The 27211-nt window shown below is 32.1% G+C and overlaps 1 protein-coding gene across 2 annotated transcripts; it reads right to left on the bottom strand.

Annotated features, from left to right (window-relative positions):
• Positions 1-8621: 8621 nt before the first annotated feature.
• On the bottom strand, positions 8622-20041 carry Abd-B (Homeobox protein abdominal B). Of its 2 annotated transcripts, none has more exons than XM_088257479.1 (2): positions 19113-20041; positions 8622-9215 (listed from the first exon to the last, which is right to left on the bottom strand). In XM_088257479.1, the coding sequence occupies exons 1-2, from the start codon at positions 19891-19893 to the stop codon at positions 8767-8769; spliced, it is 1230 nt and encodes a 409-aa protein (XP_088113605.1). In that variant the 5' UTR covers positions 19894-20041; the 3' UTR covers positions 8622-8766. The 2 variants fall into 2 exon arrangements, with proteins under 2 accessions (XP_088113605.1, XP_088113606.1); XM_088257480.1 differs by having other exon boundaries at positions 8622-9176.
• Between the last annotated feature and the right edge of the window lie 7170 nt (positions 20042-27211).

The following is a 27211-nucleotide window of genomic DNA, read 5'->3' as shown; positions in this document are numbered from 1 at the left end:
GAATTTCGTCACCAACAAAAATTTTCATACAAATAATTCCACACTGAACCTAATCTGGAATTAGTGAACAAAAATTTGAATGCCCCAGGAATAATGGCAATCAATTTATTTTTAAAAATTAAAACTTTTAAGAAGTATAATATTTATATCAATATCCTTCCTACTATATTTTAAATTTTATTCTTAATAAACAAACTTATTTGAAAGAAAGGGTTATACGAGTATCAATCTTGTTTGAAAAATATTTACTTACTAAAATTTATTTCCTTTTTTATCCCGGGACCAGTCCCAGGATCTCGGGATTGAATTTTTGTAATCCCGATTTACGGGATTTTATCCCCCGAAACTACGGGATTTTATCCCCTGCCTACTATTCGTATAGGATATGTTGTCTCTGTATTCCGCAGATAGACCGGCAGGTAGCCCATATTCCTACTTGAATATACGAGTATTATACGTGTAAAATGTTTACGCTACATGCACATTAGTATGTAAATTTTGTACCCAGGATCCATACTTTAAATAATCACTTTATTATTAGGTAGGAGATGACCATATTGGATCATATTAGATATATATATATATATATATATATATATATATATATATATATATATATATATATATATATATAAATATATATATAAAAATATATATATATATTTATTTATATAAATATATATATAAATATATATATATATATATATATATATATATATATATATATATATATATATATATATATATATATATATATATAATATATATATATATATATATATATATATATATATATATATATATATATATATATATAAATATATATATATATATATATATATATATATATATATATATATATATATATATATATATAAATGTGTATATATTTTATATTTATGGATCCTCGGTACAAATTATAATGTACAAGTTGCAAAATAAAACAAACATAAATAAAGTTTTGTTTTAAATATTATTTAAAAGAAATATTAGATATAATGTGTACGTATGAACAAACTTATTTGTCAATATTTTCACTGTGATTTAAATATTTTTTAAACAATTATAATTTGAAATACAAAAACATGAATAAATACTTCGGATTGAAATACTAACGCTTGATACTATTTTTTTATTTGTTTTGAAAAACAGCACAAAAAAATTATAGATATCATTTGATGTGGTCAATAGAAAACAATCAACGATAATCTAAATACTATATATCTGTTTTAACTGTATTCTGTTCAAATGCGTTAAAAACGAATTAATCATCTGATTTTTTTGAATTACCTACCTACATCAATTTCAACACTTTATTGATAAGTAAGTATAATACTAGAATTTCAATGTAGTAAAATTAACTTACAATATTATATTATCTACATGTTTTATTTAAATTATTTAGATCTTTTCATAAATTGATTCGACAGTCACTTTGTGGTAAAACCTATTCATTTTTAATTAAAATTTTACTTAGTAAATACCTACCACTATTTCTTTAAATCTACTGTGTCATTTTCAAACACTGCATCTGAAGCTTATTCTAAATTTTAGAGTTGGGTCTTTAGGACGTTGAAGGTTGAAGAGGGGGTAGAAGCTGTTGCTTATTGTAATTATTTTTTTGAAATATTTCTTATAAGTGGGAACAAAGACAACAGGGGGATGCTTAATCATCGTCAAAATTTTAGTTAAAAAATATTTAGATCTTCACGTCTCCAAATAGTAACAGCAATAGTTTTAGTGGAAGCAATTGGACGTCAAACATCGCCAGCCACACTAGAGCCAATCAAAGCAAAAATAATAATGGTAGCATTTTAAAACGCATGAAATTTCCCTTAGAAATTATTCAAAAAGAATCATTTACTACCCTTCTGAAAAAAAACAGATAGTGAACTGGTAACCTTTTAAAAATATACTCGTAGAATTTATTTCTTCACGTGGGTTAACTCTACTTTTTTTACTGAACGTCTTAAATGTCTTCAAAAGTCAAATGGACTTAGGTAGTTATATGAGGTGCCGTTTAGGCAATATCTAGGTATATATCTAGCTCATCCTTAAATGTAAACATAGCTCACATTAAACACTTGTTTAATGTAATTTTAATTACTCGATAAATCATTGGCGCTACATTTAGCTAACCGTTGGTGTAATTTACGGAGCAAGTTAAATATAACGTCAAATTTTAATGGCGCTATCAATTACAATATTCCGTTTAAACATAGATTTAATCATTATTTACGTATATTAAAGTACAATGTTTAATTGAAAAGTAGGCACTTAAAGATACTTCAGGGATAAGAAAAATAACTAAATAATCGTCCAGTATATCGAAGATATTTGGATCGCAAGGCAAATCGGAAAAAAATACGAAATATTAACAATGCATATTTTTTAAATATGCAAATATGTAAAATTGCCTAAATACTTATTTTTATTTAAAAACTTGTTCACCCTCTTGATGAGTTTTATTTCATAACACACTCTAAATATTTTTTTATTGGCATTGTTTTTAATATATTTTATAGATGTCTCACGAATTAGGATATGGAAAAATATCTTGGACATTTACAAGTCTATATATAACGTATCGGCAACTTAATTAATCAGTTTGTACACTCACGTAAGTCACCATTCTTTGAATATGGTAATCACAATTTTTTTCATTCATATTATTGGCAATATAAAAAAAAACCTGTAAAGCAATTCACTCCTAAGAAAAATATCCGCATAAATATACCCCTTAATTAAGTTCCCTTAATCGTTTTTTTACATCTTAAGTATTACAATACTTTATTTAATTAAATATTTTATTAAATACTTATTGAGTTCTTTATTAATATTATTTTTTTGTAAATGTAATAATTATTTAAAACCATAATATTAATTAGTGATTTGAATCACCAATTTTGAAAATTATTTCATTTTTCACTAAAACTTCTAATATTACATTACACTAAGCTAAAATATACCTCACCTCCTACAGTTGCCAACCGTGCATGTAAAAAATCAGTATATACATGTATACTTTTGCAAAAAAATATTTGCTTAATGATCAGTTTGCACAAAATAATTTCTCATTTTGTCTCGTTTCACCCCGCGATCCAAAAACCTTCGGTCTACTTTGCATCCACTATTATATATATTTTATATTTAACCATATCCGCTCCCTAGGTGGAGCATATGAAGTCCACAAACGGACTCCAGGCTATTCTGTCGGCTGTCAGCTCATTTGCATCCTCCTAAGTCCGATCTGCGTCCTGAAGTTTTGACGAGAGCTGCCGACGAATTGTCAGCAGTGGTCGTCCTGGATGGCGTGAACCTGATGCCTTGTAAAAGAGGCAAGCTTGATGAAAGCTCTCGAGAGGCATGCGGAGTACATGGTCAAGCCAACTGAATCGCCTTTTCTTGACGACAGTTGTGACCAAGATTTGCTGCGTCCTACGCCTTATCTCTTCATTCCTCGCAAAGTCAAACCACCGCACGACTAAAATTCTCAGCAGACACCTATTCTCAAAACTCAGTACCTACACGGCTGCACTAGGCCCTTGTTAGGTGCCATGTTTCACAGCCGTACAAGAGAACAGGAGCAATTCAGGCGAAAAATCCACTATTGAGCTTTATAAAATAAAATGATAAAAAACCCCAGGATATTCTGATACAGAAGCTTAATATTAATACCTTAATTACAATCTTTGAAAATATTTTTGAAGTTTGTTTAAAAATGTATTGTCATTTCTCTGCTTAATTTCTCTAAAGTATTAATAAAAAATCTGATTTTAATCAAGTGACATCACAAAACATCTAACATCCCTTTCCGGGTTAATAATAAATAGATTTATGTGCTTTTAAGAAATATAAATTAAGGACATTCTATCGAAGAATTAATTGCCAGTAGGTATAATTGTTGGGCAGAATATTGAAATAAATTGAAAATTTATTGGTAAAATTTACTTGTAAGTGAGGTTAGACTAGGCAGGTACTCACATAAATTAAAACCTTTTTTCTCAATTACCTCCTTACCTTTCACTTCCTTACCTTTTTACTTTTCAATCCGGATTACTCTGGAGTTCCCGGTAGACAGCTCGCCAAAATTTTGTCATCCATTCTGCAATCTGCTTCATCTACATATTTAACCCAATACTTACATAAGTTTAAATTCAGAACATATTTCGTGACTTTACCAAATTAATATGTAAAAGTCGTGATATTTTCATATCTACGCTCATAAAAATGTGAAACATCTATTACTGTTTGTAAAAATCTCTTCAACTCAAAATTCTATCTAATTTTCCCTTCAATTGGTGGAACCCTTGTAATTCGTATTGTGAAAAGGGTAATATATTGACCACTTTTTTTTAATCCTTGGATTCAGAAAGCTAACATTGAAGCAAAATTTATACAAATAATGAAAAATGATTTTTATTTATGATCATATTTTATTTATTGTTTCGGCATTAACTTTGTGGAAAGACATGTTACAATGATTTAAGAAAACACTTCGTTTTTTACCACTTGAGTTTTATTATAGACTACATGTTTCAGAAGTTAAACTTCCATCATTCAGGTCTGTATAATAACTCACATGTTATTATACAGACCTGAATGATGGAAGTTTAACTTCTGAAACATGTAGTCTATAATAAAACTCAAGTGGTAAAAAACGAAGTGTTTTCTTTAATCATTGTATCATGATATTTAATGGAGAGTGGTTCATTGTTTAAAAATAATCATAAATATATATTTTCTTCTTAAAAAGAATTAAAAAATATTTTAATCCATGGATAGTGTGTGCCAACTTTTTTTATTATTATCTAATATAATGTAGTGTTGTGTAAATTTTTAGACATTTTAATCATTAAAAAAATATTTTCGTATTAACCTGTTCAGGGCTGGTATTACATACGGAAGATATCGTGTCAACTTTGTAGTTTAGATAACTTTGACTTTACCTCTATTCTGTAAATAAATGGTCATTAGAAATAAATAGCCAGAATCAATGTTGACGTTATCTACAATACGTACGTAAAGTGTTATCTTCCGTATATGAAATCCCAGTTCAGAATTATGACATTACAGGTGCAGCGAGATAGGTGATGATTACTGAAAAAGCTTTCTGATATTTTTCTTACTAAATTACGTATTTTGGTATTGTTTAAAACTTAATTTGGTATTTTTGAATCGACTGTAGTTTGGCGTTTAAAAAAAGGAGATTAATAGTAATAAAAAAAGGAAACTAAAATGTTTGAGTAATTGTGTATTCAAAAACTTACTAGCTGACATGATAAGCTTTTTTTTACGACAAAAAAAAACTTGACAAGCCCTGTGGTTCAGTTGAATTAAACACTTGGCTATGCAAATGGCATCGCGGGTTCGATTCCCGCCAGTTGCAAAATTAACTGAGGAAATATTTCGTTTCAGTTGATATGTGATTATGATATATTTTCTCATAACTTCGATTCGCATTTTTTTTAAAAAGGACACAACTCTATTTCCGCCTTCTATTTTTTACGTTCTAAGGGCACAAGGTTTGAATCCAACCTAGATTTCAGTTCCATTATGCTATATTTTTTTATGATATCGGTTAGAGTAAATCCAGTAGCGTGCATCTTATGTAGGCACATAAGCAGCGACTAACCTACTTAAATAGAAACATATGTAAAAGTATGACAGGGTGGGAAATTCGTATTTAATGACATCAAAAAACTAAAAAAATTCAATTTTTATAATGTTAAGAGTTAAATAAAATACCTACCTTGCTCAAAAATCCTCTGCTCGCCCCTGGATGCATCAAAATACTCGTCACAGATGCTTTATAATAATTGGTCGAATTTACGAATGAAAAAAATATTGACCTACGTGCTACGTTTATACTTACTTATTTTTCTTCCTAACATATAGCATACATTTGCATTTTTAAAAAATCAGGTAAATAATAAATAATGACACACGTCTCAAGTAATTTTATTATTGTTTCTTACAAATTTTTCTTTGTATTTTCATATAATGGAGCACATTAACATACTTAAGTCATATATTTACACATTTACTTCTACTTGTAGGTATAGTAACTCGTTCGTACAATAATACTAAAAAAATCTTAAAATTACATATCTAATTTTCAATGACTATTTTAAAATACATAAAAATCGTAATATAGAAAATAAATATATCATGAGAGTTTTTACCGTGGAAAGTATAATACAATTTTTCGTACTCTATTTGAACATCAATTTTAAGGATAAAAAACATATACATACGTATGTATCTAATTTTAACTATGTGTTTAGGAAGTTGGTGAATATAACTTTTTCACTGCAATAAACTGAAATTATTTAGGAAAAATATTAATAATTCTTCAAGTTTTTTAGATTTTTTCCAAACGAAAGATTTACTAAGATAAATTACAATTTGCTACACAGACGAAGCATTTTTTTATGAAGAAAAGTCTGAGCATTAAAACGTTAAAAAAAAGTCATTAATATATAAAACATAATGAGTTAATTCCAGTGCTTGAATGCAATCAGATTTTTTTTTAAATTAAGGTGTATGTGATAACAAAAAGATATTTATTTTTAACAGTTAAGTAGAATGCACTTATACATCTTGCGAATAAAAGGAACAATATCTTCATTTTGTTAGGAAAAACGTCTTATTCTATAATATTTTAAAATTATTTATTTCGCATTTACATCTTAAACAACAGGATATACCAATTAGGAGTTAAACAGTAATTATTCTTTTCAAAAGTTGAAGCAATCTAAAATTGTGTATTTTTTTATTTATATTTTTTCTTTCAAATTATACAGTCATAAGCCATTTTAATTGATAGGTACTTTGTGAAATTAAGTAATTAAAATAAAGTCATTAACGTCCCAGTATTGCATTTTTAGCAACTGATATCACAAATGACGTCATAGGTGGCATTTTTTCATTTCCCTAGAAAACAAGCTATTTTTACAAACTGTATCAAATCTATGTATTTTATGTTGAAATTTTTATAATAAGCTGCATAGTATAAACATCAATTAAGTAACTTTATACATGATCAATATGGCCTAACCTTATTCTATTTAATATGTAACATTTAAACAACTTATCAAATTAAAAGTATTTATATTTCCGTCACAAAAAAGAAACAACAAGAAATGAATTGCGCCAGTATATCAAAAAGTCAGTAAATTTGATAAAAATTAGTGAAAATTTTAATACACGTATAGATATATATTTAAATTATTTCATTTTTTAAGATTGGTTTATTTCAATTCTGTGAAAAGGGTGTATCTGTCATTTTATTTGTGATTATTTATTTTGATAAGAAGTTAAATTTATTTAATCAATTATAATAATTATTTCGGATGACAAAAATGTGTTTTTTTCTGTGGTTTTCCAAAATGTGTTTTTTTTTAATCCAAAAGTATAATTTTGTCAAATGCATTGACTTTTTCCATGTATAGTCATTTATGGAAAAAATGCAATGAAACACTTTTTCTAAAACGAAATGAGTAATGCAATAAATTTACTGACAATTATTTGATTAACAGGTATTGTTTAAAGTATATGCCGACTCATAGAGATACATAATTCTTAGAAAGCATAGATTAAAAAAATTCGATTTAACTACGGATGAAAGAAAAAATATTTAGTAATTTATACATAAAACAAATTTGACATTTCTACTCTTTAATTCGGATTTCTAGAGAAGATTTATAAATTCAATTATAATTACTTTCATAATCGTAGTAACATTGATTTACACTTCTAGTACACATCTACGATGTCAAAATAGGGGAAAATTCACAGAAATGTCTTAGTACGTACAGTATATATTCACTTAACTATTCCTAATCTATCAGCAGTTGTACATCAATGTGTTTATTTTAAAATGGAGGGCTTTATCAAATTGGAGCGGACAAATAATAATTTAATTTAAACAATATTATTCATAGTGAATAGATCAACTGAGCCATCTTTTATTTGAGGATAAAACAACTAACAAAATATATTTCCAGTGAATTAATAGACCAATATTTTATCACATAAAAAGGTTTAACGAACATAAAGGGAGAAACAACATTAGTATTTATTTAAAAAAAGTTATAATCATATTCAACAAGATCATGAATCGACGTATAATCTCTCTTGCAACTAGGAATCGTAAAATAAAACGTAATGCACCTGCCCTTAACGTAAAAACAACAAACGTACAAAAACATGATAAAAAATTAACTTTCGGGACATTTTAAAATATATTTTTGGTAGATTTCAAAAAATATACCTCGATAAAACAAACGAACACTTTCAACATTCTGTCCTATTACTAAATAAAAATAAAATAAATCGCGTTTCCGGTATTACAGTAAGCAGTCTCACATAATAAAATTTCACAATGAATTACATTCTCTATAAACAAACTACCTACGATATTAAACAATTAAGTAGACTTACAACGCAGGCTCTCAACGCTGACGCGCCTTGCGTATTTACTCAGTAAACGTGTCATGTTACGGTAATATTAAGTTTTTACTAATTTTCGATCAATTCTCCGGGGTCGTGCGCAATGTCATGATGCACCACTAAAGAATCAACTCGTCGGGAACCGCGGAATACCTGCACTTCGAGAACGGACGCGGAGCGACACACAATAAATAGATCTACAACGAGGCCCACGTCTCCAGTGTCCTGCCGGACTCGGGGGTGGCAGGGCGCTTAGCTGACGGTCCCGGGGTGGTTGTAGTGGTGCGGAAAGGCCCCAGAGAAGGGCGTTGGTCACTGATGATGCTTCACCGCCGTCCCGTTGGCCGCGTGGTGGTTGAGTCCGTGGTGCTGCGCGTGGCCGTGATGGTGCGCGGAGTGGTGATTGTGGTTGTTGGCGTTGGAGTTGTTGTTGTTGTTCTGCGCCTGCGCCGCTTGTCTCTGCGAATTCTTCTTGTTCTTCATCCGCCTGTTCTGAAACCATATCTTGACTTGTCTCTCCGTCAGGTTGAGGTTCCTGGCGAGCTCCCAGCGCTTCTGCTTGGACACGTAGGCGTTGAAGAGGAACTCCTTCTCCAGCTCGAGGGTCTGGAACTTGGAGTAGGGCTTGCGCTTCTTCCTCACGGTGACCTGGCCGGCCCACTCCAGCGGGTTGGTGGACGCGCAGCCGACTCCCACGCCCACGGACATGGAGGCCAGGGAACCTGCCGGGAAGATAGAAGATGGGGAGGAACCCCACATCACTTTTAACAGTTAGTATGCATTAATAGTTACAAATTTATTTTCATCGGTTAAAAAATAACAAAGATTTAAACATAATTTTAAAAAAATTGCGAAAAAGTGTCGTTCAAAAGTGAAATTCACAGCTAATAAGTTGTGAATTTCAATGAATATGATGCTACTCTTTTCATTATATTCATATTATTTTTTGACTCGGCATTAGCTTTGTGGAATGACATGATGATTATTTATTTAAAAAAATAGCACCTATCATAAAACCACTTAGTGAGTTAAAAACCATGATACTAGTAATATTTACTATTCACCTGTAGATGAAAACAACTGTAGTTTTCGAAACTGGTCGTGAGTAATGAAATAAAATTCATTAAGTGGTATTATATAAGTGTAATTTTTTTTGATAATCATTATATTTACACGCAAACAAAATATTTTTTGATTTTCAATCTGAAGTATGTATGTCAAGTATAGATATATTTAAATATATAGATATTCATTATATCATAATAGGAAATAAATTATTATAAAGGGAACGAATAAATAAGAAAACAGAGGAAGGTAAAGGAGTGAAAAAGGATTTAAAAATGAATGAAAAATATTCTCCAATATGATGCGTCAGTTCAGTGCTTTTTATGTACGCCTAGGTGGCTTATATCAAATCGTAGCAGAGTGAGATCAATAATTACTAAAACCCTACATGAACATTAGAACAGAATTTAATACGCATATGCAATATCCGTTATGTCTATTCAATTCACAAACCATTTCGTAATCTCTGACACGTTTCTTAGCTCTTTTATGCAGTAACAAGCGACCATAAAGTCTACTCCAATAAATTCTACGCAGTGATATCATAAAAACTGACCTACACTACACATCATCAAATTGATGACTCGCTGTGAGAAAATTCTCAAATAAATAGCGGCTGCATTGTTTCTTTAACGACATTTGCATGTTCCGTATAGTATGTCAAAAGTTTTATTTATGTAAACATGTGTACTTTTTTACTATTGGCGCATTACTTTAACGATGCATTAAACGAACATAATATCAAATAACTAGTACTAAACATTTCATTCACACTTGGCAAAGCGTCGTTAGGCATTTTACTGCTGCTCCTACCACTAATATTTTCTATATTACTATTATACATCGTAACATTTTAACCAATGATACATATATCATTCGTCTCATTTGTAATAAAATTACCACGATACTTATCTAGGCACGTATATAATTTATAGTAAGTACACATATGTGAAAACAATGAAAACGGTTTTTAATGTGTCCAATTTGATTTTGTTTACATTTTAATAAAATACACATAACTATATGCAGAGACTCACCAAAAAACTGATTCTGGTTAGTCCATGATTTTTTTTTCATATAATTTTTTAAATATTATATTTTTTATTATTTTTATAACACTTTGTACCCACAAACAATAAATGATTTAAAAAGTATTATATAACTCTTAACTCCAGATCACTAACCCATTCCTTAATTTTCCTTTAGTCCCATATTTTGGTTCGATTTCACACTATAACAACAAAAAAAAGATCGACAAATAAAGTGAGTTATTGTTATTTTTTAATAAATTTTGTGATCTAAATGTTAAAAATTTTTAATTTCAAATCCTATCCCTATAGTCATATTTATGTGTCCGCCTCCGTAGTGTAATGGTCAGCACGCTCGGCTACCGTTCTGTAGGTCCCGGGTTCGATTCCCAGGGGGGGTCAAATAAATATAAGTGATTTTTTTCACTGTAATATTTATTCAATATGTATTACCCAGGACTGGTACCTGAAGCGGAGGGCTGATCACCTTTCCTTCATGTGTTAACGATCAAGATAACACTGTGTTTGTATAATGCAGTGCCCTATGCACCATTGGGGTGCGGATAAGGGTTGGAATGAATGAATGAATTGTCATATTACTCAATAATAAAGATATAAGAAAACAATGTTTGTTGTTTTTAACTTTAAAAAAATATCTGAATAAATAAATTTCCGATGTGTTTTTCTCATAACATTATGGGGTTAAAAATCTCGTCATTCTTATCAATAGGTTTCAGTACTTTACGAAGTAATCTGGGTTAATGAGCTTATAGTATAAACGTTTTACGTTTCTAAGGCATAAATATGACGTTTTAGAATGCATGCGTTGAATAATCACAGGTGAGTGGTAGGAACAGGTCTCGTTGCATCGATGCATACTGATGCAGATTCGTTTTATCTTTGCCGTTCTATTGTGCATGGAAGCTTATAACTTATAAAGTAGGGCTGCATGAAGATATATATTTGTTCCAGTTTGTAGATACGTGTACGACTTGTATGCTCGATGCAAATGCGTGTAACACGTGACGAGAACGCTCGTTAACGGCTAGCCATAAATCCACCGCAGAAAGGTGTAGGTACACTATATAGCCGCAGCCATAAAATAAAATAAATATAGGTATATTATGACATCACGCAACTGCCACTCGTGACGTAGTGCGACGTCACAAAATCTCCGAACGGGGTCGTCAAAACTCGGGAGAGCTGAAAGCACTCGCAAAATGACGTCGGCCGCTGTAAAAGTGTATCACGTTTTTTTTATATATTTTTATTGGCGTTTAGCGTCATTTTATTCGTTTATTACGAGGCAATCAATTAGGAGGCAGTTTGTTGTCTAGACGGATTATATAGTCCATAAAAAATCACCGCAAATAGAGTTGTAAATGTGTTTAAAGTTTTATGGCCCTCGGGCTTGCTCGAGCCTTTTTGCTACGGAGCCCGTTATCACGTGGCCGTATCCGATATAAACGACCAAATGGCCCAGTTTAAGTGGGACACGACACAGAAGGTGCATGAAACTCGTAAATTCTTATATTGCCCTATTTAGAACAGTTATTCCTATCTCAGCTGACATTGAAAATCCCGCTGCTGCATAAAGATGGTAGATACATAATAAAGCGATTCTCATCCAAACCGCAGCGCTCTCGCGGGAAGGTTCCTGCATGGCATTACTGAGATCATAACTTATTACCAGCCTCATTCCGCGAAATCTACGTTTTTTAGTACCGAGGACATACCTGCTATGACGTTACATATGCGACAAATGTAAGATAGGTATTATTAAGAGATATTTTTACTAATATTTGTACCCATCGAATCGACCCTATGAAAACTTAATATTTACTCAAAAAAATTTTGCTTGTGCCCAAATCCCTTTTTTTAATCCGTGTTTATTAATCCTGTATAAATGTTGGCACTTCTTAATTTTTGAGATATTAAGAAGAAAAGGTGATCAGTTATGAACTTCAGATTCTATGATCCATATTGAATGTATAAGATAAGGACATTACAAAATTATGGTAAAGATAATTTAGGAGAACATTCTATTCAAATATATCCTCTATTTACATGAATATTTGCAAAATTAAAATGGATGGAAATAGATGTAATATTTTACATTGATTTTTAAAATAAAAATTGTGTTGTAAGAAAAACGTCACAACTTGAAATTCATGGCACGCATTTGAAGCTGTATAATTTTGTCAAGCATGTCAGAGTCATGTCTTAGTAATATTTAATCATACATAATTCAATGAAATGAAGACTCGACAGTAAGTTTGTATATTATGTAATACAATAGCAGCTAAATGCACATCTGTGGTTTTCACAACCTCACTTTAACATTCTAAAGTTCAATTATGACGTTGTGCTCTCAAATGATCGAGTACCTACCTACTTGGCATTATAAGGTATGTCAAATACTTGAAAGCGGTCAGGTCAGGATTCGAATAAATCGGCGAGTATGTATGAGGAGATGAATGAATGTGGAAGAGTCGGAGAGTTGAAGTTTTTTGTATTATTATTAATTAAACACTTGTATAATACTGTAGGTACTTTAAACCACTCATTGAGTTATTTTTCATTACACGAAATGATTCATTTCGAAACTACAGTAGTTTTCATCGATAGGTGATTAGTAGAACTAAATAATAATCATAATAGTGTTATTATATATTTTTTAAATATAATAACAGTATAATTGAGTTGTTTTTGCGTAGTTAGGTTGAGTGACGCAGTAAACTTATCTATAAACCCTTGATCATAACCATTTAAATGCAAAATAATAAACACACCGCTGAAAAAAGCATTCGGTAAAAATGTTCATTCATTCCCTTGTAAACCCCGAGGCGCTCGGACATTTCATTCGCTATACGAACGGCCAAGCTAGTATCAACTGAACGTTCACCGGTACCCGACATTATAAAGGTTATAGTCCTATGAATAGAGTTGGGAAAGATTCTCTGATATAGTAAGCTGGTGTATGTCGACTATAAAAATACCTACGTTCATTCATAAAATTCTTGGATTTCGTAGGGCACGCGAATTTTATCCATTAAAATAAATTATTTTACGTACGTATATTAATGAAATGATTACAAATTAATTTTAATAAAATTATTTTAAATTAAATTAAAAATTGTTTATTGAATGTGAGTAAAAATAATTAATAGTTAAAAAAATAAGAGTCGGGTTATGGTCCTGTGGTTCTAGATTCAAGCCTTACTCTACCACAACTTTATTTATATTTCAAAGTTCAAACCACTTAGGCTTGCTTGAAAGTAGTAGGCATAGAATTGAAATATAATACATGTTTGTATTTTTTTTTCTTAAAAATATATGTAATAAAAATTTTCCGATAAACACTTTATGGAGTCTTGTAATATTAATATGAAAAATAATGAATTATGAATTTAGGCACATAATTAATATGTAGATACATTTTTAGTCATTTTTAATTTAAGTTTTACTTGGTAAATACCACTATAACTTAAAATCTATTGTGATACGTGTTTCGATAGATTTGCAGAATGCATCGTAACACGTGTCCCACCAGATATTAAGAAATAGTGGTATTGGTACCTTTAAAAAATAATTTGTAAATGGATAGATATTAATACAAAGTGACTGCCGAATCAATTATGGAATTAAGTCATTTTGTGTTAGACTTTAACCTACATGAAACACATAAGTAATAACCCGTATGGAATAGAAAAATTAGAACAACACTTCTGAAATTAATGCTATTTTAGAGTGACAAACAATAAATTGTTATCCATAACTAACGATAAGTAATTGTTGAGTACAATTTCAAATAAGGTACGAAATTAATAAATAATCATAATACCTACTACGAAGACTTCTTTAAGTAAATTTTATTCCGGTAGTGTCAACGCAGACCCGGGATTAAATGATAATTTATTATTTGAGTTTTCAGAAACAAAGGGATAATATAGACGTGCTTGCTGAGCTGCGGAGAACGATTCCACAATCGTTTAACCTCTCTGCACACTCTTGTAGCAGGCAGTGTAATAACGTTACTCTTAAAACGCGTTACGTAAGCTCACGAGAAATGCAAATAACGAGCTGGTATTAATGTACCTAGGACATTTTTTGAGCCGCTGACCATACATCAGAGTTATAATTAACTCTGACAGACCAAATTACAGATTTTTTTGTAAATATTTAAGTCCCCACATGATTTCATTTCTTGAAAATAATGAAAATTATGTTATTTTTGACAACTCAACATAGATGAAGAAGAATATGGAAGTCTGAACATTTACAGGGTTTACGACAGTCATAGGCTGCTTTAAGTGCTCACTTTACACACGTGTAAAATTCACAAATTCTACCTATAATTGCAATAATAATCCAGAATTGTGAACAAGTATTGGACATACTCAAAATGTTGTAAAAAAATTGACATTAAATGTCATGTTTTTAAAAATATGTATATAAATACATTAATTGATTCGGAAGTCCATTCTATCCACGTCAGTAACGATGATACCTGAAGCATAGGACTGTTCACTGTTTCCTCGTTTATTTATCGAGTTATGAGGCGTTCTATTCTCTCTGCCTACCCCGGGGAAGCGACGTGATAATTTTTGAGTTCTTTAGTTTATTTTTATTAGTATTATGTCTAACTAGATTTCAATATGCTAAATATAACGTAATGCTTATATAATTTATTAATATCGATGTTTTATCTAAATACGGTATCTTTCACATCGGTTATCTGCATCCCATCAAACGTGCTCCCTTTCTATATCTATGACTTGTCATGGCTGGCTGAACTGATCGCCCTGCCTGCATACATTTTTTATTAAAATTATTCAGTTTTTAATAGTTTTTTTTCAAGTATTTGAAATCGCTTGGTGATTATAGTGATATTGAAATACATCTAGTATAAAATATGAATATAAATATGCCTAACTCAAGGTTTAAAGGGTTATCGAGGCTAAGCCACTTCGGTGCGAAAGAGTTTGCAATGCCTACCGAAGTTTACGACCGACATTTTTCGCACTTATGACGCACATATTTAGTCGTGACGAATCCACCGAACGCCGTATCGTGTATGGTGTAGTCGGGTATACGTGTAGTATAGCTCCAATGTAGCGTTTCGTATGCAGCTCGAAATAAAGGCGCTATTCACTATTCGCAACGCGTTTTACATAATAACGCTTTCCTCTACTCGCGAGACTCGTGATAGAGCGATTTGGATGATAATGCCATCTGTTAGCCGCGCAGTCAAGGAAAACCGGTTAAAAATATTATTCAATCATGATGATGAGTAACTGCCCACGCGACTAGAAAAACAAACCTAATTCTGGAGAATTAGTATGTAGAAAGTATATGTAATTAATACTATATTAATTAGGCATTACGTCACTATCTTTTAATTATACTACGCCACGACAACTAGTAACCTTTCTTTTGTATATATAAATATGGTAATATGGTTGCTGATGTGCCGGGTTGTGGTCCCGTGGTTAGTGTTGCGGGCTCTTAAGTCAGAGTTTCTCGGTTCGAACCCACTATACCACAATTTGATACCTATTGCTAAAAACGAGCCGCTTATGCTCACAGAAATAGTATGAAATTGAAGAATTTTTGTACATAATAAAACCTTGTATCTTTCTGAATATTTTAAAGAAATGTAATTTCTTTAAATAAGAAATTAAAATTTGAAAAAAATCATTAATAAATAATTTTGGTCTATCAGCAGGTACCTACTAACAAACTGGATAAAACATACCTTATTTACCATTAGTATCCCTTCTTTAATTTATTAATTTTAATTTTTGCCCCTTTTTTTGCGAATAAATGCTGCGCATGAATTTGTCAGATATATTATACGGGTGTATATATGTATATATATATATATATATATATATATATATATATATATATATATATATATATGTATATATATATATATTTATACATATATAAATGTATATATATATATATATATATATATATATATATATATATATATATATATATATATATATATATATATATATATATATATATATATATATATATATATATATATATATATATATATATATATATATATATATATATATATATATATATATATATATATATATATATATATATATATATATATATATATATATATATATATATATATATATATATATATATATATATATATTTATATATGAATAAACAAACATATGTAGGTACCTACCTACCTTTGTCATAATTTTTCAAACTTTTGTCAAAAAATAAAAATATTACTTTGAATTATTTTCTGTACCTCATTTTTTATGTTTTTTTGTAGTCCATTTTAAAATAAATATAAAATAAAACGCTAATTATTTTTCTCTCCATAAATAATTCTTATATCTATGAGTCATTATTTGTTTATTGACCTCGATTAATCTCAAGTAACGAAAAGATATATGTATAAACATAATAACGAACAATACGTAGAAATGTAATCTTCGAACTAATTTGTACTCAATATGGAGCCAAACACGTCGACGACTAAACATTTACAACGAGCCATTATTACAGAAATGATGTAAGCCAAAACACAAGAATCTTACTAAATTCACCGGAGCTAGTAATATAACGAGTCTGAGACAAAAAGTATGTAAAAGAAATTGAATACAAATCGGATGTTATATAAAGATAAATCCCCTTTTTACTTATTTCGGTATGATCTTTCTATTCCGTATGCATTTTCGTCCCAAGATATTTTCAGACAAATGACCTCGTAAAAAAGAGTGTATTATTTCCATCGGTTCCGCATTATTTACCGAGCGTTGTTTTGGATTTGCTACGTGTTCAGATTCTTTTTTCAACACAGTTCCCCCTCATGTTTGTAAACTGCTCGATCGTTGGACCCAATTACCATGCTAGAGTAGTTGGTCGGTTTGCAAGAGGGACTACTGTCGGCATCTAGCGAGTGCAATTTGAGTTAAAAACTATCGAGTTTTATGTGGGGTCGTCACGGAATAGATAACAGCGAGTGCCTCTAACACGAACAGACGAACGTAATGACAAAATGCTTCAGCGCCTCAACAAACGTTTTATAAATTAATCTAATTATTCGTGTTCAAGATTAATAAAAAATCGTGACCTTGTTGATAAAAAAATACTTTCATTACGTACAGACTAGCAACTGGTAAAATAATATTTCAAGCAAATTTGATATGCTCTGTCTTGAGAGAGTAGAAACGGTTATTGATTACGAATGAAGGTGAATTGCGAGGTTATTAATATCAACTTACTATAATATAATTATGATTTTTTTTTTGTTACTAAAATGGTCCAAATCCGGAAAACGTCAATTTCTTCCGGCTGAAAATTAAAACTTTGTTTTAGCGATAAAAGGACTTCCAGACATAACGATATCGCTCTCTGTCTGTCATCGGTGAATTAAAAGGCTATAAAGCGAGACGGCTACAGGTATTATAAGTGGCCCTCGAAGCGATCAGATCGACCCAAGTTTTATGACCGGTCCGCGCTAAGCTACAGTTGTAGGGAAATTGTCGTCTCGGAGTAGAAAAACATAAATATTTCCGCTCGTACAATGCGAGCTTCGAACATTATACGATTTTTTTACTCGTGATCGTTTTATTTTAAGTCTCTCGAAATTTCGCGTTCACGGTTTGTGCTCGGAGGCGAAATCTCGCTATATTTTTGTTCCTCGTATCGAGAGTTGGGACACATATCGACATGCTAGAGCACGTGGTGGCAAATCGGTAACTTTATTATTGAATGATTATGGTGCAATAACATTTATTATAGTGTGTTCGACAAGCGACTTGCAGGGAGGGAATTATCATCTAAAGATTCAAAGTTTAAAGATCGAGCGATGATTTATTTCCGATGACTTTCGTACCCACTATTAGAGCTCGACTTTATTGAGGAAAGTGTTCACAATCAGGGAAAGTATTATTTCAAACACAAAATAAAGTGGAATCGTATCGAGCTTGCTGGGCAACTTTAAAAATTATGAATAGTCACATAACAGCTAGTTTTAATTTAGAAATGTTTTCTGCTAATTAAAGCATCGTCTATGATTTGTATTCGCGGAAATAAATCTCGAGGTGAGAGTTGGATAAGGATAAGAAATAATGAGCAATCATTATTAAAACCGTCGTTTATTCTTCTGTTACACAAAAATATCTCACGCTTTATTATTATCAATTAATTCATTTTCTAATTTTGGTGAAATCATTAATAATTACCCTATATAAACATTACGACACTACAGAAATCGTACAATTTTATTTATTCCATTTTTGTGCAATTTCAAAATATTATTTTTCTCAGTGATGTAGGTACATTCCTTATCGTTAAAATTTTATAAACTTACTATTTCTGATTTTAAAAAAATACTATCGAAAAACTTATTTTGATACTTTATGGACTGGGATTTTCTGGATTAAGGAAAATAAAAGTAATAAATGAAAATAATGCAAAAAGTGGAGGATAAAAGCATATGCAAATATTGAACATAATTCGGGCAGAGGACATACACAGCAACATAAAGACACGGAAGATTATATTGAGAATTACCTGGAGGTGGGTAGGGTGCTGCCGGGACTGGCTCGGGAGCGTAATTTCGGAGGCCGTACGCGTCGTGACCGAAGCCCGCTGACTCCGCGGCTGCCATGGCAGCGGCCGCCATCCCCGCAGCGCGACCGCGCTCCTCGCCCAGGTAGGGTGGCTGGCCGGGCGGCTCCCGTGCGCCCCCGTACGGGTAGTTCCAGCAGCCCTGCGCCCCGAAGCCCTGCACGCAGCCCTCGGCCGCGCCGCTGCCGGCGGGGTACTTGCCGTACTCGCCGGAACTGGCGGCCGGAGACCAGAAGGACAGAGAGGACGCCTTCCTCTCGCGACCGGGGTCGCCCGCCAGGTTGTAGTAGGTGGGCGTGTTCGGGTACTGGTGGTGGTTCAGGGGCGACGGCTCGAAGGCGGCGCTGCCGTGGTGCGTCTCCGCGGGCGAGTAGTTCCAGGGCTGCGCGCCGTGGTGGGAGTGCCGGATGACGCCGGGCTCCACGCAGTCCCCGTACGAGGCGAGCCTCTTGGCGGGGATGTGCAGCGGGCCCGGGGCCCCCGCGGACCCGACGGACGCCGGGGACGTGGAGGCCGTGGAGGCGGGCGGCGGCGCGGGGGCCGCGGCAGGGCTGCCCCCGCCGCCCGCGCCCCCGGGGCTCAGGGCCCCCGCCGACTGGGGCATCGCGGAAGGCGGACTCTCCTCGTACAGACCACCGTTCATCATGGTCCACCAGGAGGTGTTGCCGGATGCGGTCGCTGGGGATCCGGCCATGTTGCACAGCGGACCGGAGGAGCCACCCATGGCGCCCACATTGTCCGCGTACAGGGGCGGGGCCGCGGTGGAGCACGCCACGGGGTCGCCGGTCGTGATGATGATGGTCACGGGGCGGGGGACGCCCGCGGGAGTGGTGCGGAGGGGAGGAGGGGCGCGGGGAGATCAGGCGACAGTTAGCGGTTTACAGGAGGAATTGGAAAATAAATCAAAATTTATTGAAAGTCAGCAAAAACCATTTGTTTATTTATAGATTTCGTCGACGTTCAATGTTGATCAGAATCGAAGAATCATGAGATGTTCGTCGATAGCACGAGCCAGAGGGATAAAGGTAAACAAGTTGTTCCGGGAGCGAGTGCCAGGAGCGAATGAGCGGGGAGGAGGAACGGCGGGGTCGAGTCGGGTCAGGGGCGAGGGCGGGGGCGGGGGAGCGAGGGGTAGAAGGGAGAATCAGTCGAGGGTTCCGGACGAAGATGACGCACGGTCACATGTAAAAAGAAAAAAAGAAGGAAACGCAAATAAGTAAAGTCTGACTTATTAAAGCGAAATTTTGAACACACTCAAACTATTGTCCATATAGTCAATCTGTTCGCGATGGGTCTACAGCTGACGTGGAGCCAGGTGCGTCACCAGATACCGAGATAGAGTTCGTAAATCATCGGAAGTTCTAACACTTTATGATGCGATCGTAAATTAATTTATTGGGGATCTGGTCGCAGAATCCACCAAAGGAGACTTCGGGGTTCAGTAGACAGCGACACACGTGCCAACTTAGGACCACAATGCTCGCCGACACTTTTTTTATGTCGTGTTTTTATTACACGTTCAACAGTAAACTGTATTGTCTCTATTCACTGCAAGTCTCAAGCCTTTTCGGAATTTACAACCAGATTATATTGTCCAAATAAATATATTTTAATTTTAAAGATTTGTTAATGGCTACTTTTTCATTTATTTCTCGAAGTTTATTTTGTTCACAATCCTTTTATTGTTCAGATTTCGAGCACTGAGAAATTTATGCAACTGTATTTTTTTTTAAAGTTTTACAATTTCAACAATGCACTGCCAAAACAAACACTCGAGACGAATGGAGTCAAAGTCAAAGATTTTTTTATAGTTTTTTTTCCTCACGAAAATGGAATTCAAATGAATTCGTAGAATAATTTAACTGCAGTTTGTATATTCAGATCACGTCAAACTTATTTTTATTTCAACCATTTCTTTTTTCGAGTCTAAATTGTTCAATTTTTTGCTGCACATCGCTTCCAGTCACATTTGTTATAGAATTTACGGGTTCTGATAAATTTATTTAGGAAAATTTTGTAATGTATTTGATTTGTTTACACATTAGTTTAGTATGATTAGAATAAATATATTTACTATTTTTTATTAACATCATCGAAACACGACGACGTGTACTTGAAACGAGTGGTTTAGGTCATGTTTTTAAAAATCGCGGGGCGATTGTTTTTTTTTTGGAAAAATATTTTGTTTGCCTTTCGCAATCGCGAGTGTAGATATAGTTTTGTGGAATATCGCGACGCGGACGTCCTAAGCAACTGTTTGTCACTGACTGACTTGTATAGCGGATCGCGGCCCCTCTCCCCGTGGTGATAATCTACCTCGTCCCCCTCACCTAGAATCTGTACCCTCCCCCGGCGCATGCGCGGCTGACATCTAGCGGCAGAGGGCCAAACCTCTGGACACGAAACTTCCGAATACTAATTTCAGTACCCACTCATATTTGAAGGGAACGAACGGCATTCGTTATGCATTTAGAACGATCAAGTACACTAGTTTTTAAAAACAAATATTTCAACAAAAATGCTTTATCAAGAAACTTTCATAACTGATGTCAAACGGTAAACAGATCAGACGTAAAATTTAAATAAGTTTTGCTTTTAAAAAATATACGAATATCTTTTTGGTACAAAAGACCAAAAAATACCAATAACGCAATACCCTTTTTTGTAAATAACCACAAATTTCACCACAAATACCACCTCCTAAAATCTTTCTCCCTAATTAAACCATGAAATCTGACGCACAGCCCACAAAAAAATTGTAAAGCGATGGGTAAAAGAATTTATAAAATAAAAAAATTGTAAGACCACATAGGATTTTTTTTTAAATAACACATTGACTGAATTGAAACTATTCATCCTTATCTAACAGAAATTTATATTAAAAACATCTGTAAACAAAATAATGAAAGAATATCTGTTTACACATTGTACTGGGTACATTACAGCGTGATAAATTTCCATGCATTGTAATGACACCAATATTTTCTTCCCCATTTCTTTTGTTGAAGGCTATAAAGAAACGCAAATTATACCCAAAGAACACGACTAATTTTCACACCCTTTGTCACGGTATATGTGTGTTTACTCTAGTAGAATCATCCCTTACACGAATTCCATCCCTTTATCCGTCCAATAAAAAATCCCCATTGTTGAAGAGCTTTTGACAAATTGTAGTGTGTTTTTATCGGCTACAGACTACTTATGCCATGACAAAGTTGTAACTGTCGATGATGGAATAAATTAAGATTGATTAAAATATCGTTGTTGAATATATCTTTACGAAAATAATATATTATAATGTACATGTATGTGTTACCATATTTTTTCCAAAAGTCATAGTAAAAAATTTGAATTAAAATTTAATTGGAAAATTTATCGGTAAACGTTTATTATGAAGTGAGTTGAATGAATTAAAAAAAACAGGTTAATTCTTTGATACTACAATATAAAGTTTATCAATTTCCGCGAAATAAATACCTTTTTTCCAATTTTAAAATAAATGAAAAAATACAGTAGTGTATTTTTGATATTCCTTGACGTTTAATACAAATTAAAATAAGTATTTTAACAGTTTCTCAAAAGTTTTTACCATGAATAAACTTTGTTTCACGTTTTCAGTAATTTTCCGTAATATACAAATGACATAATTTTACCATTAATGTTGTGAATATTGCCATTATCAAAGGAGTAAATGATCTAGTCAATTTTAAGGGTCAGTGTTTTTGCATTAACTGCAGTAATTGAATTCCTACATTTTCAATGAACTTAACTAAACACTAAATCTTATGTAAATTAACTAAATATTTATACATGCTAACAATGTTTATGTTTTTTTTTTAATATTATTTTAGTGAATTAACCCAAAACGTAATTATTGTCTCATAAAACGTCTGAATAGAATGCTATGCTTCAAATATTTTTTTTATTCAAAATGTATTCGTTTATTGAAAAAGGTCGTTGTACTCATAATACGCAGAGCTGTCTTGACTCAAAAATTATTAATAAGAGTTGAAGGGCGATATTTTTTTCAGTAATTACCAATAATTACAAAATTATTTCAGACACAATATGAAATAGATTTTCGAATGGAAAATATATAAAAATATAAATGCTGAGAAATATTCTTAAAAGCTATGAATCATCGAGAATACTTAATAATATTTTAATGTATTTCGATTGCGAGATATTAAAATTTATTTGAGTATATTATTAAACTAACTGAAACAAAAATCGAACCTCACAAATCGTATTTGATTCATATGATTTTTAATAACTAGAAACCAATTAACTTATTGAATATTCACAAGCCTATTTACATATATACAATATGAATATAATATATGAGATTAATTTATATGCATGTGTTTGATATGTAACTTGTTTTTATCGTTACCATTAGTTTGATGAGAACATTAAAAAGATTTTAAATAATTTCATAATTGAGTTGAAAAATTTCATTTTAAACAGATATTTGTAAAATGATTTTTAATTTTATAAAGTAAGTAATATTTTAAAAAACATTAACTAAATATATCGTCAACATTCACGAAGAAGCAATCGTGGCGTAGAAGATAACGATAGATTTTTTTTATTTTTAGATACATATTGTGGCTTTTTACATCCATGTATCCCTTATTAGAAATAAAATTAAAATTTAGCTCATTTAAGATTTCAAACACACTCTTTAAATACAGATAACGAACGCTACAAAAAATATTGAGTTATTTTATATTTGTGTAAACGTGTTCACATGCATATTCGTATACGAATACATTTACGTGCGAATATACATTTTAATGATTTTATTGGCATTACCGAATAATAATTTATGCGATATTTTCTCAGTTATTATTATTGCATTTTGAATTATCATTGTACTTCCTGGTTTATTTAATTGGAAAAATTATTGCCAATATTGATGTGTACATTAACTTTTATTACAATTATTAATAAATATGTAACGGTATAATGTTTTAATTAACATTAAATCCTAGATGTTTTAATCATATCATTTAATTTACTACATAAATATACTTACATACATAAAAGCTACCGCGTTTACTATAATATTTCATTAATATTGATAATATTGGTCGTCGACTTTCGTACCAAATCATATTTGGCTAAGCATTGATAATCGCGAAATGTGAGAAAATGCTGACATAAAATAAAATGTAATTGTTTTGATTCTTACTGTCTCAAAATTTCATAACGCCAAATAGATATCTTGATAGAAAATGCTAATGAACGATACTCCAACTTACAAAAGTCAAGGACCGTCTTGCATGATTTTTTCTGACCCTTACCGTGTTCATTAGTGCATAGGGCACTGACTTAAGTTATCTTGATAATAACCGACACGAAGAAAGGTGGCCAGCCAAGATGTGTGAACAATTTGAAAATTAATGCCGAAACTCACTTATGTTTATTTTTAACGCCAGGGAATCGAATCTGGGACCTTCCATTCGCTACTCATGCACTAATCACTAAACTAACCCGTACGCTATACATGTGGCATCTAAAGATAAATAATTATTTGAAATGATTACAAAAAATCATTTGATAGTTTATAAAACGAATATCATTTACATACATTAGTTTTTTTGTAACTTTTAAGAACACCGTAAATATGATTAATTTTCCCAAAGAATCCACTTCAAAATTAGTATACATTCATTTTTAATGTACGAGATGGTAAAATAATGGAATGAAAAAGTTAAATATATACTTTTAACCGTATCTTACGAAGATTTTACTTATGAATTGGAATAGTACGGAAAAAATATGAAACGAAATAAACGTTTTGTAAAACTATGTTTTGAAAACAAAATTTCAAATAATTGTGGTTCTGATGACACTAAATAAAATGGATTTGCCTTACTTTGATTTCCATTAACTTGTATATTATTGAACTACCACGAAAAGCATGAGATTTTATTACCATTTAATTTATTTTTTGACATCTCATCAAAGATGAAGATGAATATGGAAGTCTGGGCATTTACGGGGCTGACAACCGTCATAAGCTGGTTTAAGTGATCACTTTACACACGTGTAACATTCACCAATTCTACCCATTATTGACAACCACACTACTCAAATTCTTGGAAGTTCTATATATATGAACCAATTTAGAAACCTTGTTCTTGAATCACTAAAACTTCACTAGAGACATCTATTGGTGAGATGTAATTTATTAACCATTTAATTTATTTTCAAGATATTACTGCAGCGGTAAGGTTAGAAAAAGAAAAAAAGGAGAAAAATCATAATTTAAGTTAAAATTATGTTAATCCTTCGTATTCATACATGTACACGTGTAATTACTGTGTTTCAAGACACCGTATAAAAATGTATTAAGTTCGTGCCATTGGTTCATTTACAAAAATGGCGGAATGGGTAAAGTTGGAATCATGAAACAGGGCGTACAACTCCCACCCAAGTAATCTTAGTTCCACCCCGAAGCTCCGTCGATGGGGTGGTTCAGATCCCCGCTGCGTGATTTCTGGTTCGAGTCCCGGATAAGCTTTCGGGGGTGGATTACCGAGACGCCGGGGTCTTATTAAATCTGTATGACGCGGCGCTCCCCTAAACGGAGCGTGGGGCATGAGATTATTCTGTCATATAATATAGAAATACGAATATAAACATTTTAGTAATATTACAAATAAGCTGAGAATTTTTTTTGAAGCACTTAAGTTAAATTTCTTTACCGAATATTCATCTCTACGGTTGATTGATATGTATGTAAATAATTTATCTATGTAGTTTTCATTTTAATGGAGTTAAAATTTGAATCGTTAAAAGTTACAAGTTATGAGTTATTTAATTATAAGCTTATTAGGTTTATAGCTAAAAAATAAATCACTGTCCGGTCGACAGATTAAAATTAGTAAACAATAAACAATGCATGTTTTCTTCTTTTACCTACTATCCTCATTCATTGGTGAGTAAGGCACTTGCATCGTATCGATGCAGTGTTATCTTCATCTTTATTTCAACGGAGGTCAGGCGTAAAGGCAAATTTAGAGAGATCACTTTGATTACCATATTTTTCTTCTGGTTCTTACCCACACACAATTGGTAGGTACATATAGCATGTTACGAATAGGAGTAACTTTATAAAATGAATATCATTTACATTTATGAGTTTTTATTTTATTTTAAAGAAAGTGTCGACTTAAAGAATAATATAAATACCTAAATTTAAAATTTCATAATGGTGAAAATCTAAAATCATATGAAAATTGAACATCAATGAATACTGTTATATGACAAAAGAATAAAAGAGAAATATAGATGCTTTATGAGATAACAAGATTTCATAGATAATATAAATAAGTTTAACAGAATTATATTAATTTATTTCTTTACGTTTTTTTGACGAACCCTAGATTCAATCCGGCATTTTTAAGTTATTTAGGGACACATATTTTCGTGTATTTTTTAATGAGTTTTCCATAAACGTAAAAGCACGATAGATCACTTTTGTTTGCGTTAAGTAAAATTAAATAAATGCAACACACATAGCCATTTTTATGGTACAGATGGTTATGCTCATACGATCGATTCTATAAAAATTGATAGCGTCAGTATTGAAATGAGTTTGCTTATAGCCAACCTACGTATGCTGACAGTGCAGATACTATGTAGGTAATTATTTTTAAAGATTTATAGCAAAATGATAAGTCATAAATCATCGGAATCCATGCCAGCTTCTATGTATTTACCGATAAGTATTTAACTACCTATATAAAAGTGATGCAACGGTACAGAATAACATGTTTGCCTTCACTTTAGAATGAACAGCTATAATAGTTTTCTTCTTACGACCTTCGTGAGACATTCGCTAATTTTTCACATACAAAGTTTTTTTTTAAATATTCATTATATGTATCCATTTTCAAAATAAACCAAAATTATGGATCTTCGCCAATTTATTATTAAATTATGGTGAGAATGGAAATAATTCATCTTCTTTGATTTGAATCTTATCACCACATAAGAACCTATGTTGAAAGCTAGTAACTTTATGCACATAT

This window comes from Brachycentrus maculatus, unplaced genomic scaffold (genome assembly GCF_059751285.1).
Source record: "Brachycentrus maculatus isolate JH-2025_06_01 unplaced genomic scaffold, ASM5975128v1 h1tg000081l, whole genome shotgun sequence".
Classification (NCBI taxonomy): Eukaryota; Metazoa; Arthropoda; class Insecta; order Trichoptera; family Brachycentridae; genus Brachycentrus; species Brachycentrus maculatus.
Note: the sequence above shows the minus strand (reverse complement) of the source record. Positions and strands in the feature narration are given on the sequence as shown.

Bases quoted from the DNA above. Each gene is read 5' to 3' on its own strand.
- Abd-B (XM_088257479.1), bottom strand. From the start codon at position 19,893: ATGGGTGGCTCCTCCGGTCCGCTGTGCAACATGGCCGGATCCCCAGCG. The intron at 9,216-19,112 runs GTAATTCTCAAT...AACTGTTAAAAG, and splicing joins AGCACCCTACCCACCTCCAG to TGATGTGGGGTTCCTCCCCA.